The 15,039-nt window shown below is 39.3% G+C and overlaps 1 protein-coding gene across 3 annotated transcripts in view; it reads left to right on the forward strand.

Moving 5' to 3' along the window:
- The window catches only part of phkb (phosphorylase kinase, beta), a 111,853-nt gene that overhangs the window by 45,866 nt on the left and 50,948 nt on the right, over positions 1-15,039 (forward strand). For all 3 annotated transcript variants that reach the window (XM_067596030.1, XM_067596038.1, XM_067596046.1), the window contains 4 exons: positions 4,561-4,618; positions 6,033-6,110; positions 7,641-7,799; positions 8,748-8,842. In XM_067596030.1, coding sequence (XP_067452131.1) covers positions 4,561-4,618; positions 6,033-6,110; positions 7,641-7,799; positions 8,748-8,842 — 390 coding nt within the window. The remainder of the gene's footprint in view (positions 1-4,560; positions 4,619-6,032; positions 6,111-7,640; positions 7,800-8,747; positions 8,843-15,039) is intronic.

Here is a 15,039-nt window from a genome sequence, read left to right on the forward strand (position 1 = left end):
ATCACTTGTTGGAAGGGATAACTTCTAGCTGCTGCTACTACTTGTACCTGCCAGAAAGAGGCAGAGCCAGTGACCTTTCAACTTACTGGGTTGATTTTTTTCTAATGAATGTAGTCATGCTGTACAGATTTACACTTGACTGATCACAATGCGAGCCAGACTACCTCCAAATGCGGCCTGACTGATCCATCACATTCTGATCACAATGCGTTCTGAGTGCATTTACACCTTGCATCAACATATGTTTTTCCTTATCCAGATAGAGATCGCATTTTAATGCCAGGTGTAAATGGGGTATAAGAATCTACAGCCACAGTAGTGGCTCTGTGAGGCTTTACTTGGGCACAGCAGTGCTTTGAGCTAAATGCTAACATCAGCATGCTAACATGCTTACTATGATATTATTATCATCTTATATGCTGTTGGCAACACATAAAACCTAAAAAGTTCAACTTGAAAGTGCCTGAATGTGACATTTAAAAAGTTTTTGAAATGTATAAGCCTGTAAAGGTATTATCCTTTTATGATAATACTAAGAGATCTGCCTGTGACTTAGCCTCTCCCATTTCAAGTGTTTAAATCCTCCAGATATTTCACCCCAAATCTTCATGTCTTTTAGTTTGCATGAGCGAGTTCCTGTCAATGTGTGTGCTCACGCATACAGTATGTATGTATGTGTATGACTGTGCATTCAATGTCCTTTTGTAAATCCCTTGTGATACTGGTGAAATGACATATGCATAAACTTCAGAATCAGCTCAGTGAGCGTACAATGGGTGCATCAGAGGCTGGACACTTAATGCTAAATAAATCATTGCATTAGCTGCAGAACTAACCTCCCAGAGTATGAGGTCAGGGAAGTAGATTGAGAGAACGACAGAGATCAGCTGGAGTTTCTGTTTGGTGTGGAAACATTTAACTCTCTCAAGAGGTCTCATGAGTTCTACTGACTGCCAGGGAGTGTTTAAAACCTCTGTGGATCTTTCACACCTCAATGTCACACAAATGGCGTTGAGGCCTCATGAATTTAAGTGTGAAGTGTACAACTGCAGATTCGCGATGCAGTACTGGAGTGTCTCCTCATGGAAGAATACATAATATAGTGAAAAAGTTAAAAGATGTGACACTATGCTTTCAAAATAAGGTCACTAAAGGGTTGAAGTCATCAAAGTTTGTGACACATCTTTGATAATATCACCAACTTACTGTAGTCCCACCTAGAGTAAAGGCTTGCTTGTTTCTCATGAAAGCAACACCAGCTCTATTTGAATTGTTTAAACAAAATTTGAGGTCTTGATTCAGGCTGTCCTGTATTCTTCTTCATCTCCCAACTTATACAGTAAATATAGTTTATTAATGATATTTCTAAAAGACTCCTGGTAACTGGAATTAATTGACATTTACAAGGAAAACACTAAATCATTTGCAATACACATAGCTTGAAATATTTGTCTTTAAAATAGCTAGAGTTCTGCCATGATTTGAAGGCCTTGTGGCCAGCAGTGACCTGTTTTCATGTACTTAAACTGGACTCGACAGATTGCTGCTCAGAGCTCTCACAGCTGCTATGTGGCTGTGAAAAATGTTTGAGATAATATCCCTTTCACAATATGAGATTGCATTTGATGGTCCTGTTATTTACAGGATTGTTAGAAACTTGAGACAGGTGCAGCCTTGGTGCTGAAAACAAAGAAAAGGCACTGAAAGCGGAAGTTGAGTCCTTGCTCGGTATGTTGCAAGTCCTTGCACACAAGGGGGCGAGCACACCAACTTTGAATCACTTGATACTTTGAAATTAGCTCTCTTTAATCTTGCAGCTAATACAATACAAAGACTCTAAGGCTAAGCATTAGTCAAACATTATTTAATGCGTTGGTTCCTTCAGGCTCCAACCTTCCCTCAGTTCCACCAGTAGGCAGAAAAATTTACTGAGAAAGACACTGATGCCAGTTAAGTTTCATAATTTAAACTCATGATTGCTTCTGCTGCAATTTCCCTTCCATCTACTAACAGTAATATACTTGCCACTGCATCAGCAAATACTGCAAGTGAAAAGAATCCATTTATATGAGAGGAAACTGTGCCAGTTGGTAACTTATTACACAATGCAGTAAATTTTACCACAAGATTACTATTTCTTAGTAATGAATATTAAAAGAAGCTGCTGAATTTTCAATATAGTGAAGATGCACTCACAAGTTTTAAAGGTGCAATGTGGGAATAACATCATAAACGTGAAGGAATAAGTAAAATGTTACCTCCTTTGAGTGATAAGCCAGCACACCGAATAATGAAATGCCAGGGGAGTGTCTGACACAGTATGAGTTCTGTCTGGTGAAAAAGAAGTCACAGGTAGACTAGGTCTCCCTGCAGAAGACATCAAGTGAAGTTGTTGTTGGTGTTTAAGAGAGAATTCACAGCAGGGCAGACGTCTGTGCTCCATGTCTGTTTACCATTGACAGAGAGCAGCAGCCTGTGTGATAGACAGTTTTACCAATCAGTCGAGCTGCTCAAGCACAAAACACCAGGGATCCCTGGCTGTTTACAGCCTCAACGGGCCAAAAAGCACAGGCCTCATTGGGTGACTGCCTCAGCTCTCCCTTTCTCTCTTAAACTCGCTCCCTCCCTCTAAATAAACCTTCCTCTGCTTCTGTATCTCTTTATGCACCTTCCTTCCTGCCATTTTACACTTTCTCTCTCATCCTCCTCTCACTACCTGATAGCTGCTGTTGCTTCTTATCTCTGCTGAAACACACAGTTTGAAGCCATGCATACCTGCATAATCACAGAGTGCAGGCATTAAACATTTAAAGAAGCACATTCAACACAGACAGTAGAGTCACTGCTTGGTGATTGTTATTCTGCTCCTGTATGTATGTATTTGTGTGTGTGTGTGTGTGTGTGTGTGCCAGCTCTAACAGCCATTTGTTATTGCATTAGAACGTAATCTCTGTCATCTTCCATCAGCGTGGAGATTATTGAAAAAGATGAGGGACAAAGATAGTGAGGGCTAATGACATTTATAGTTACATGGGCTAAAATCCACACACACACACACACACACACACACACACACACACACACATTTTGTAACAATGGATCTTAGGCTAATAAATGTGCAGCTGTTTGATCTTTTTACATGCTGACCTTGATGATTTACATACACTTGGAGACTAACAGAATAATTATTCTGCAAGGACAGAGGTGCTAACATTTTCACTTTGTGTTTGTGTTGATCCTTTTTAGGCGAGCACAAACAAGCTGAAATTGAATTATTGGAATTAATAAGGCTTTGATTCACTCGACTGTCCTCCCTACTTGTGACGTGTCACCAAATTACTTAAGACGGTTTGGTGTGTGATCCATAATAGGATTTCTGGCTGAGTAAGAGTCAGTGAATAATCCAACAAGTGATGGTGCTCATGTCAATCCAAGTGTTTGTTCTGGAAGATTTTTCCAGCTGCTGCCACATGCTGGCACTTTCACAGTCATGTATACACACATCAGTTACTCTTTCAGATTGATCAGTCAGTCAATCAGTTGCAGTCAATGTCAATGACACACATGAAGTGTTTATGAGGGAGAGGTTTAATTCACAGAGAGATACATAACATATGCAGATGTTTCCATACAGGTCATGAGGGGTCACTGAATGTATTGATGAGTGTGAAAATGATGTGAATCATATGTTATGGTCTTGACAGTCACCAGATCTCAATCCATTTGAACACCCATGGAGATTTTAGAGCATTGTCAAATCACCAAATGAAGGAATGTTTTTTGGAAGAATGGTGTTGATCCCTCCACTAGAGTTCCACACACTCATGGAGAATCTTTGTCAAAGAGCTTTGAAGCTGTTCTGGTTGCTCACGGTGGCCCAACACCTTACAAAGGCATGTTTGGTTCAGTTCAAACAAACCTTGTGTTAAAGCTGTCAATGAGCTGACTTAACATCTGGACTGAATCTGCCTGAAAAGGAGGGTCTTGGTCTGGCGGTGGTCTGATGTGGTTTGTATGTGGTGTAAAAGCAAAGCAGATCAACCTGTGAGCCTGAATTCAACAGCTAAATTATTATTAAGCCTATTTAGCCTACTTAATATTAACTACAGGTGTGTTTTTCTTTGCAGTTTTTCTACATAATTTGTTTTTATTTATTCTACTTGTGAGTCTCTTAACATATTTTGTTAAAATGCTTTAAGTGCAGAGCCACAACCAGTTACCATATAGTGGTGGTCCACTGAGCTAACTTTCCTCTCAATGTGCCTCATGTATTTGTATTTGTTGTTGTATCATAAACTTTCTGACATCTCAGACCTTCAAATATCCAATCAGCACAACTCTGACTTTAAGAAAATGACCTTCAGAGGAAGCATTATCATTATTCCTCTCCGTTCTGTCAGTTTTCATTCACAATGTCATGTCTGCTATTTTCCCTGTGCCATGCTGTTCCATATTCAGTGCTACTAAAGTTCAGCCATCCGCTGCTTTCAAGTCCCTGTGCCTTTCTCCTCTCTCTGAAATGGAAAAGCAGTAATTCCTCCTCTCTCCGTCTCTCTACAGCTTTTTGATGGGATCGAGTGCGAGTTTCCCATATTTTTCATCTACATGATGATTGACGGTAAGCCTTGTTCTATCCATAGCTGCTGTTAAGATGCCTCAAGTGGGTCATTGGAAAGATAGAAGTCAGACTTGGGGCATTTGACAGGAAATTACATTTTCTTGTTTGCCAGGTTTTAGAGGACTTAGAAGTACTTTTTTAAAGGGTTGTGATGTGTGAAATTTGTGGGTGAACCTAAGGAAATGGTCAGAAATAAACTAACGAGTAGTTTCACCACAAAAAAAATATGAATTCAAGCATCATTTAATCCCCCTCATGAAATTTTATACTCCAGTGACTTTTTTTATGACTGACAAACACTTTGTGATTCATGCCTTGTTATTCCATCTCAGACCTCTTTCAAACTGTTCATGTTTATGGAACCGTCTTTTAAAAGCCCAAAAAGCATAAGATACCTATCAAATTGATCCAAACATTGAAAACTAAGACACAATCAAAGCCAGTAGAAATGAAAACAAAGCAAAAGTAAATAAAATGTCCTAAAACTATTTTGTTTACTTACAGTTGTGTACTTATTTGTGAAGCACACAACTGTGCTTTAACATTAAAGCTGCTATAATCAATATTTTTTATCAACAATGGATCAAATTAATTTGCGAATGGGAAAGGGGTCACTCGTAGCGACAAACCCACAGAGAATGATCACCTGACTCTACAATTCCCCTTAAACTTTACTGTTTTGGTTCACTCTCACAAAAAAGCACTAAAGTCAAACTGTACACAGCACCAAATGACACACAGATAAACTTACCAACTACCTGGTGAACACAGTGCTAAATTCTTAGCAGCTAAAGACTTGCAGCTAATGATCCAGGAGGAGTGGTGGGGACCAAAAGTAGAGCTAAAAGAGTAAGAGTGATTATATAGAACTTTGTTTTTGTCGGGTGGCCAGAAACACTTGTTTATATGAATGCTATTTTTGCTCCAGTGTTGTTTGGGGACAGCTTGCTTCCATGTGGTCAGAAAATTAGTTTAAGGTAACTGATTGTATTGAAAGATTAGTGTAAATACGTTTAATGCATCTCATTTTATATCACACAACTCATGCTGTAATGTGGGAAATTTCCATCAAAATTTAAAAGCAAAGTAAATTTTTAAAAAGTTAATTTTGCTGTAGCGCAACCAAAGAACCAAGCTCATCTAAAAACTAGGTGATTAAGAGGTCCATGTTGCAGTTTTAGACCCTCATATGTAGTGTTTTCAGAACACGACTATGTATTGTAAACACACAACATGCACACACAAAGATGTATGCAAACACAGCTTCTACTGCATATCTCCTTACCATTACATGTACATGAGACTCTGAATTGCATACATTTGTATAGCATGTAGATGTTGAATGTTGTGTAACATTAGATTAACTCTCATTTTGTTTTTGATGTTATGGTGTGTGTGTGTGTGTGTGTTGCAGGCGTATTCAGAGGAAATAAGGCTCAGGTCAAAGAATACCGGGATCTTCTTGAACCCATCATCTTCCAGTCTTTTGAGGGTGAGTAATCACATGAATACACACACACAAATATGCAGTGACCACTAGATTACAAATTACAAGTGCACAAACATACACATGAATAGCTTCATCTGATGTGACACATCAACCTGGCTCATCTCGGAGCTTTTTTTCTGTGTGTGCCTCTGTTCTTTCTCCCTCTAGCAATGAAAACTGTCTCTTATTAAATCCCATCATTCATATTCATACACCACATACTGTGACCGAGGCTCACGGGGGCGTTACATTCAAGTGAACTCAGCCTTTTCCTCATGAGCAAAGAGTCTGGCTTCCATATTAACCTACACTCATTGCTGTGAGGGGAGACAGTCAAATGATAGGGATGTCAAGAGTTTTTAGTTTCTATTGGTCCGTTCATAATAGAATGGGAATAATTGGAGTGTAGAGAATAATGATGTGAGACAGAGCTAACTTAAGTTGCCCTGGACGTCTTCACAGCGCCTTTGTACTGGTTATGTATGAATTAACAAAACTCCTGAAGTTAATTGGCTGAGTTTAACGGATAACAAAGGTGCAATTTTTTTTCTCTCTTTCACCATAAAGGTCCATGAAAAGTCAAACCCCACAAATGTATTTGCAGCTATCACAGGCTGCTATTGTCTGTTCTGCTGCAGGTTCATCTGACCTCCCAGGAGTAATGGGCTCCCATTGTTTTGATGCAGGGTGCAGCTCTGGGAGACAAGTTGCTGCACTGTTTTGAATGGGCAACATTAACTACAGTTGTGTTGTCGTTTGCATCAGTTTTCTGGTTTGGATTAGGTTAAATTCATATTAGACCACACTCTAAGGAAAAAGTTTTTCAGTTAACACAGAGTATAGAAAATGACCGCTGAAGGTGGTGCCATAAACTGTACAGGTACACATCCCGGTCAATTTTTCTACTCCTACTACTTGTACCTTTAGACCCATTATGCACTCAAAGTGGCCAAAACATCATAATTAGACTGAATTTCACTACATTCACTACATTATTCAGTCTGACATGGTGCTCATGTGAGGCTCAGGAGCTGTGGCTGTGGTTGCTAGGAGCAACTATCATTTTCACAACAGTCGAAGAAATATGTCAATTTAAAAGTCGTTATATATGTGAGTTACAACGACTTACAATAACCGGTGCAGCTGCCTCACTTGTCGCCATTTTTCAGGCAATTGTTGTGTAGCTATTTTTTATTGATTTAGCTATTTTTCCAGCTCCGGCACACAAATTGTCTTTGTGATCTTGTTTACAAAGCTGTGATTGGTTTGGTTGTTTTCCAGCTGGAGGAACAGATGTCAATGAGCACAACACCAGACCTATTTGAATCACTGAAAAAAATCGTAGATGAGGGCAGCCACTTAGAGATCTAGAGCCAGGCTAACCAAAATATACCTATCATCGATCGGTGAATCACTATTGAGCAAATCAATGTGTTAAGTTCTTGTTAGTTTTATTTTCTGTTTCTACCGATTTGAAACAGTCAGTTGCTTACACACACCCACATTGTTCTCACAGTCCTTGTCTCATGCCAGGCCACGCCGTGATCCCCAAATACTACCACGTACCGGCTGACTTTGTGGAGGCGGAGCAGAGCAAGCATGGAAGCCAGAAGCGTTTCCCTAGCAACTCTGGCCGTGATGGAAAGGTCTTCCTGTGGGGTCAGGCCCTTTTCAACATCGCCATGCTTCTGGGTAGGCCTCTATATGTGTATGTGCGTGTGTGTTTGTGTGTGTGCGTTTCTGTACAGCGGCAGTTCTCAACCTGGGGTCCGGGGACCGCCAGGTGTCTTTCAGGCGGTTCCAAGGGGTCCCCAGAAAAAAGGGGAATATGTTAATTTCACTATTATTTCACTGACTAGACATTAGCCCAATGAGAGAATGTATAAGAAAGACTTTCCGTTCACAGGTTTCACACTGCCAAGCTACAGTATAGACAGTTATAAATCTTATCAGAAGACGGGGATCCCTGAGACTACCTCTTATGAAATACGGGTCCACCACTAATCGGAAGGTCGGTGGTTCGATTTCCGGCCCCTCCAGTCCACATGTCGATGTGTCCTTGGGCAAGACACTTAACCCCAAATTGCTCCTGATGGCTGTGCCATCAGTGTGTGGATGTGTATGAATGATTAGATTTCCTCTGATGGGCAGGTTGGGACCTTGCATGGTAGCCCCTGTACCATTCAGCGTATGAATGTGTGTGAATGGGTGAATGTGATTCGTAGTGTAAAAAATGCTTTGAGTGGTCGGAAGACAGACTAGAGAGGCGCTATACAAGTACAGTCCATTTACCATTTACCAAAACTAAGCTGAAGGTCATATTTGATGAGGTTCATTTTACCACTTTATGTGTATTATGAAAGAAAATATTCAGGGTTATCAAAAGTCAATTTTTTTTTAATTATTCATGATTATTTCATGGTTGTAAGTATGATTTAATTCTGCATTGACATGAATCCAAGGACGCAGTCTGACTCATCCATTGTGTGTGTATGTGTCTGTATTAATGATGGGAAATTGATTTTTTTTTTCTTACTTCTGCCTTTAAGCTTGCCCTTTGGTGTTTGTGGGTGTATGGTTGTACTGGTATGCATGTTAATGATTTGTATGTGTCCCTGTGTGTGTGTGCTCACATTCTAGTGGATGAGCTGATCAGCCCTAAAGATATTGATCCCATCCACCGCTATGTGCCTCACCAGGACCAGCGCAACGTCAGCATGCGATACTCCAATCAGGTAAACTTCAGTGTTACTGTGTCTGACTGTCATCTTGTCACTTGGCTCTCATCTGAACTCTGAGCACCTATTTCACTGTTTTTTTGGTTTTTTGTTTGTTTTTTTACAAATTCTGAATACTCCCATGCACTATGGACATTTAATCTCAGCACATTACATCCAAATACTGCTTGTAAATCTACACTCACCCTAGTACATATGACATATCAAAGCATTTAAGTGCTTTTGGCCTCAAGTAGTAATAACATGCACATGGTGAAAGTTATTTTTAATTGCTGACTATGTTTCATTTTATAAGTCAAGTAGCACTAAGTGCTTTATGCTATGGTGGCAGAGAGTAGGCAAGCTGCCCACTCACTATGGGAAAAAAAGTTCTTTTTGTAATTTCTATAGTCTGGTCTAAGGAGAACAACTTAGAAGAGAAACAGTAATACACAACAAGTTCTACATTTCACAATAGTATTGGATGATCACATGCCTGGGCTAGCCTGAGTTTTATCATCCTGGCTGATGGAAATTATCTTTTAGAGCTGCAACCAATTATTATTGTCATTATGGATTAATCTGCCAATTACTCTCTTGATAAATCATTTTGTCAATAAAATGTCAGTCAATATTTAAGAGATAGCTGTTACAATTTCCCACAGTCCAAGTTGACGTCTTCAAATTACTTTTTTGTCCGACCAACAGTCCAAAACCCAGAGATATTCAGTTTACCATCATATATGACAAAGAAAAGCATAAAATACTCACCTTTCAAAAGGTGGGACCATCATATGATTGGTGTTTTCACTTTATTATTATTTAATTATCAAATTATTATTGATTATCAAAATAGTTGCAGATGAATTTTTTGTCAATCGACTAATTGTTGCAACTCTTTTCTGAACACATCCAGCCAACAAGAGTAGACGATAGTAATATTAAGACTGTCTTTCCATTGGTGATACTCATCACCTCTTTGTCTACCTGCTTCTTCTATCTGCCTCTTTCCTCATCGTAGTTGATTTGAAATCCACATTCACTGGATTTCTATTCTGTAACCAAACCTCACTATTGCTAACCTTATTTAGAGTTCATACTAATACTGTAAATGAATTTAGAACAACAAACAAGCAGTATAAACAAAAGCGTATTACAATAAAAAGTCTATAAAAAGGATTATTAAAAAAAGAAATGTATAGCAATACCAGCTACTTGCATAAATGGCAAGAATCAACATGTGTTTTTGAAATATCTCACTCTGTCATATATCCAACCAGCTGAACTGGAGGGGTTAACAGAACAGGAGTTCTCCCACAGATACCTATGGTGTAGGTTTTGATTTATAGTTCATCACCAGATATCAGGAGAGAACCAAACCTGATTAAACTTGTACCTGCCAAATCCCAGAGTGTAGCTACGTTTTTGAGGAGGTGCACATAAACTACTTCTACAGCAGCTTTGTGCTTAGGCTCCAAAGCTGTTCTGTAACCCCTTAATGCACAACTGTACTGTAAATTCACCCTCACTCCTACACTGTCTGCCCACAAAGACCACCTCAGGCAATACCCCAATCCAATATATAAAATTTTCACTACCCACTACCCCTGCACTTTTTTGCTGTGTTATTCATGAGTGCTAAAGTTTTAATTACAATTCATCCATCAACACTTAAAAAGTAGAATCTATCCTTTTTTTACATTCCCAAGGGCCAGTCTAGCAGAGAAAGATTAAACCCAGTCCATTTCCTCAATGAAACACCTCTGTGAATGGTCTGAGGATTAATCCATATCTGAGATGGCTGGCAGCCCTGAGGATCACGTAGATGAAAGGTGCAGATGTTCATGATGTTCATTCTCTTTGCTGTACAGTGAGGACTGATACATCCTGTTCTACTCCTGTATGTTGTATTTCGGTTTTTGTAGCTGGGCTGACAAGGCACACAAGAGAGGAGAAGTCCAGAGAGGTATGATGGATGCCAGAGTGAATCAAATAGGTTGCAGAAAGAAAGATCAGCAGGAAGAGCAGTGAGAGAGGGAAAAAAAACAACAAAAAACCTAAAAGGGAGTAGAGTATATCAGCCAGTAGAAAAGCAAAAAAAGGCAAAATACGAGAGATGAACATTTGCTTCAGAAGTACAAATGTCATTTTATTCTCTAAGGGGTACTAATCATCTTTAATACAGGGAAGGCGGAAATTGTAAGGGACTAGAATTGTACGTTGTTTCGTTGAAAGGTTTTGACATTTACAAGCTGTGCAGAGAGATTTCTCATCTTGTAGAAAAAGTAAAACTCCGTTTTATTATATCATCAACTGACTGAGGTTTACTCTCACTCTAATGCACACTCTGCTATGTTAATAAACTGTTAATGTACGTATACGTAGGTCGACAACACCTGAGTTGCTAAAGAGCTAACAAAGAAGATTATTTATTTATCAAATTTTGTATGATCTGTGCCTCTTTTGGAATACAGCTTGTTTAGATCTTCCATCGGGGTTAAATAGAGATCATTTTAAAACTTGTCATTGTTAATAGAACATCAGCATATCAGCATCAGTTCACTTGTATTACCAGATGCGGTGTGATATTTCTCTGTAGGAATAACAGGATGAATACATGCAGCTCCACTGTGCTGGCAGCATTGCTCTTATGAATTCTACTTCTGAACTAGTATGCAGTGTGAGTGAAGCCTGACTCCCCTCAGGTAGGCTGCATATTTTGTCAAGATTATCTGAATTTCTATCACAATAACACTTTGTTGAAACTGGATTTAGGCAGCGTGACAGCTCGCTGGGAGCCCGGCCTCTGATGCAGGCACCGCTCTGCATGCAGCCCATCAACAAAAGCCTATCACATTTAGTTTGATGTTTTCAGCCACATGTGGTCCAAATAAATGTGAGTGTGAATGAATGGTTTTACTCCGACTTCATTTTCGTAAAAAAAAAAATTGAAAGCCCGGTGGTTTGCTGTCACAGTGATGAGGTGCTATCTTTTCATGGCCATTTGAAATAGAATTCTAGGTCTGCACATCTTGTTAATGAGGTTTTTGAAAAGCTGACAACTTGTTACAGAATTTAATGCAAACTGTGAAAGCTTAACTGAGTGTGCTAGGTTTCTAGAACATAACCTCCTGTGAAATCACAACGTGCTGTTTTTGCACCGGTTTTTAAGTGGATAAAACAAACAAGATATAACATATTAATTATTGACCTTTACTGGAGCTGGAAGGTGGATATTGTTGCCTTTACACAGAACCAGGCTAGCTGTTTGTGCTAAACTAAGGTAACCAGCTACTGGCTCCAGCTTCATATTGAATTTGACACATATCAGTTTGGTATCTTCTCATCTAACTCACTGCAAGAAAGCTAATAAGTGTATTTCCTGAAGAGTCAAACTACTCCGTAAATTAATCCTTTGAACCTGACTGACATAGTTTGCTATTTCTCAGAGTAGCTAACTCTTTCAAATCTCAACACCAGGTCTTGCCTCATAATCAACTTGTTTAGACCTTTTCTTCAGTATCAAAAGTAATCCAGTGTTAGTTATCTATACATTCATGTTGTCATGGTTACAGTGCAAACAGGAACTTTTTTTGTGCAGATTCATTTTGCAGATTCGCCAAAATATAAAGAAGTTGAAGCTCAAAGCAGAATGATCGCTAACTCATCTCCACGGCAACTTTATACTTGTTGTTTATCACCCAGAGCATGATGGGAACCCTGGTGTGAAATGCCCTGAATCAGAGTTCACACAGTGCACTAAAACATCCACCATTACTAGCTGGTAGAGCTTGATGAGTGCAACATTTTTACACTCAAGATGACTAAAAATCATTTATCTTTATTGCTTTAACTCTTTGTTGTTGTTTTTTTTTGGTAGCATTATTTAAGATAAAAGCCTTGTTATATCAAGTGTGCACCTGACAAAGATAGATAACAGTTACTGTAACAGACTCTGATTTGCTAATGACGACTCAAAAACTCTATTGTTGCTCCAATTGACTTTGAAGCAGCACAGTTAACGGCAAAGAAGGCACATTCTGTCACAACAGTGGCCACTTCCTTCCTTTCACAACTCCCTTTCTTATTTATACTTCCATTGCTAATTACATCGAATCTTGGATGTATGGCAAGAAAGCACATCACCTGCAGTTGAAAACATGAAAACAGCAGCCACCTGCGACTGCTACATTTGCATTTTCAGTGTGCTTTAGTGTGTCATTTGAAGCCATTGATGTTTTAGTGGAACTGTATTGTAGGCTTTGATTGCTCCTGATGTTCTCTGTATATGCACAGATTTAGTGATACATTTGAATTTATGTTTTATATCCAATAATTTCAGAGTGAAACACATGCAAAGTTGTGGCATGTGTAACATTTAAAAGAAATCAGGAGAAAAAAAAGAATTTGATATGATGGAAGTCTTTCATTCGGTGAGTCAGATGATTTGAAAGGAAGACATTATTTCAAAAACAGGTGTTGCAGGTGATTCAGGTGATGCAGGTGGGGTTTTTGTGAGTATCTTCAGAACTCAGTAAATTACCTTTCATTGGCAAACCGAGCTCCCGAGCAGTAGCACCTGAAAGCTGACGTGAAGAGTATTTTATTCTCCTGGATGACATGAATGCAGCAAATCAACAGACTCTGAGTTTGAGAGCGTGGCTCCATCCTGCTCTCAGCCAGGGGAAATTAGATGTGTTTGTTTATTCATGTGGCTGGTGCTAAGCTGAGCACCTTGCAGGGTCAAACACAAATTGTAGGCTTCATTCTCTGCTCCCTCTATCCCCCACTGTTTCTCTCACCTCTGTGTGTCCGTTTCTCTTTGTACCATCTCTCCCTGGGTCTGAGTCCTTTCTTCTTCCTTCTCTTTATCTATTTTTTTCTTCTGAGTCTTACTCATACCTTACAGCCTCAGTGCAGTTCGGTTTGTTTTGTCGGCAAAAGGCCTGAGATGAGCAGAGGCAAAATGAGGGAGAGGAAGAAAGAGAAGAGAGGAAAAGCAAAAAAAAAAAAAAGGAGAGAAGAGGAGTATTTGCACTTTTTTTTTTTTTTAGTTTGGTGTTTTGTGTTTTAAGCAATAAATTTGAATGTGTGTGTGTGTGTGTGTGTGTAGCAGCTGTCTTGTTGCCTCTGCATCACTGAGGTCCAGCGTTTGGTCTGCAGGCAGGAAAGGCACACGGGCGTGCTGAGCTTTCACATGCGGTTAAGGCTTGATTTGCTCGCTCCCCTTTCTCCCTCTCTATCTGCGTATAATCTGCCTCCCATTTTGTGCATCCAAAAGAAAAAAAAAAAAAACAAAACATATTTGTGTTATGAGTGTGCATGCATACATGTTTACATATCACTATCTCCGTCTTTGTGTGTATCCGTATGAGAGAGATGCATGTGTACGTCTGTGGGCGCCGTTGTATGCATGCTTGCGTGTGTATGTGTGTATTATTCATAGTTCCATTCCTTCCAAATGTTATGCTACCACTAAAAGTCCCTGCATCGATTCGTTCCACAGCTGGAGAAAATGAGATGCCGCACAATATTAAAGCCATGAATAGCTTGCAATATTGTACTGTTTGGTTCCGAGCTTATATAAGGTTACCGCAGGGTTATTTGACATCAGCTCTGACATTCAGTAAAGCATTGATAAAGAAATGTGTTGCAGAGGAGCTGGCGAGATTGCACTATATTATATAACGTATAAACACTGCTTTAAATAGCAATGCATTGTTTGAATAATTTCCACCAAATATCCAGAACACTCCATTTCGACAGATCCAATTTGGAAGCTATTTGGAACAGCAGGTAGTCATATCAATATATTTAGCCTTCAGTATAAGTTACAGAAAGAGATGTTGTGTCTTTAATCTTAATGTTTTCCCCCCTGAACACAAATCCCCACCTAAGTATCTCTAATATATGTGATTACAGTGTTATTTATGTATTTATTGCAGTGTTTTATTGTCACATCATTTTAATCCCATGAACGCCGTGACTCGAAAAAACCCTGCGATACCCTGCAAAATAAGTGACTCTAATGTGTTCAGAGCTGACATGGCAACAATTTATACTCTCCCACAGTAACTCTAAGAATGTATTAAGAATGCGCACAACACAGCATCCATTTTTACGTGGCCAGTCTAAATTTAAATATGATTATACAGCACATATCCCCATATTGTACATAGGTCGGGCTTCATGCATTAAATTTGCATCACGTGTGC

This window comes from Thunnus thynnus, chromosome 1 (genome assembly GCF_963924715.1).
Source record: "Thunnus thynnus chromosome 1, fThuThy2.1, whole genome shotgun sequence".
Classification (NCBI taxonomy): Eukaryota; Metazoa; Chordata; class Actinopteri; order Scombriformes; family Scombridae; genus Thunnus; species Thunnus thynnus.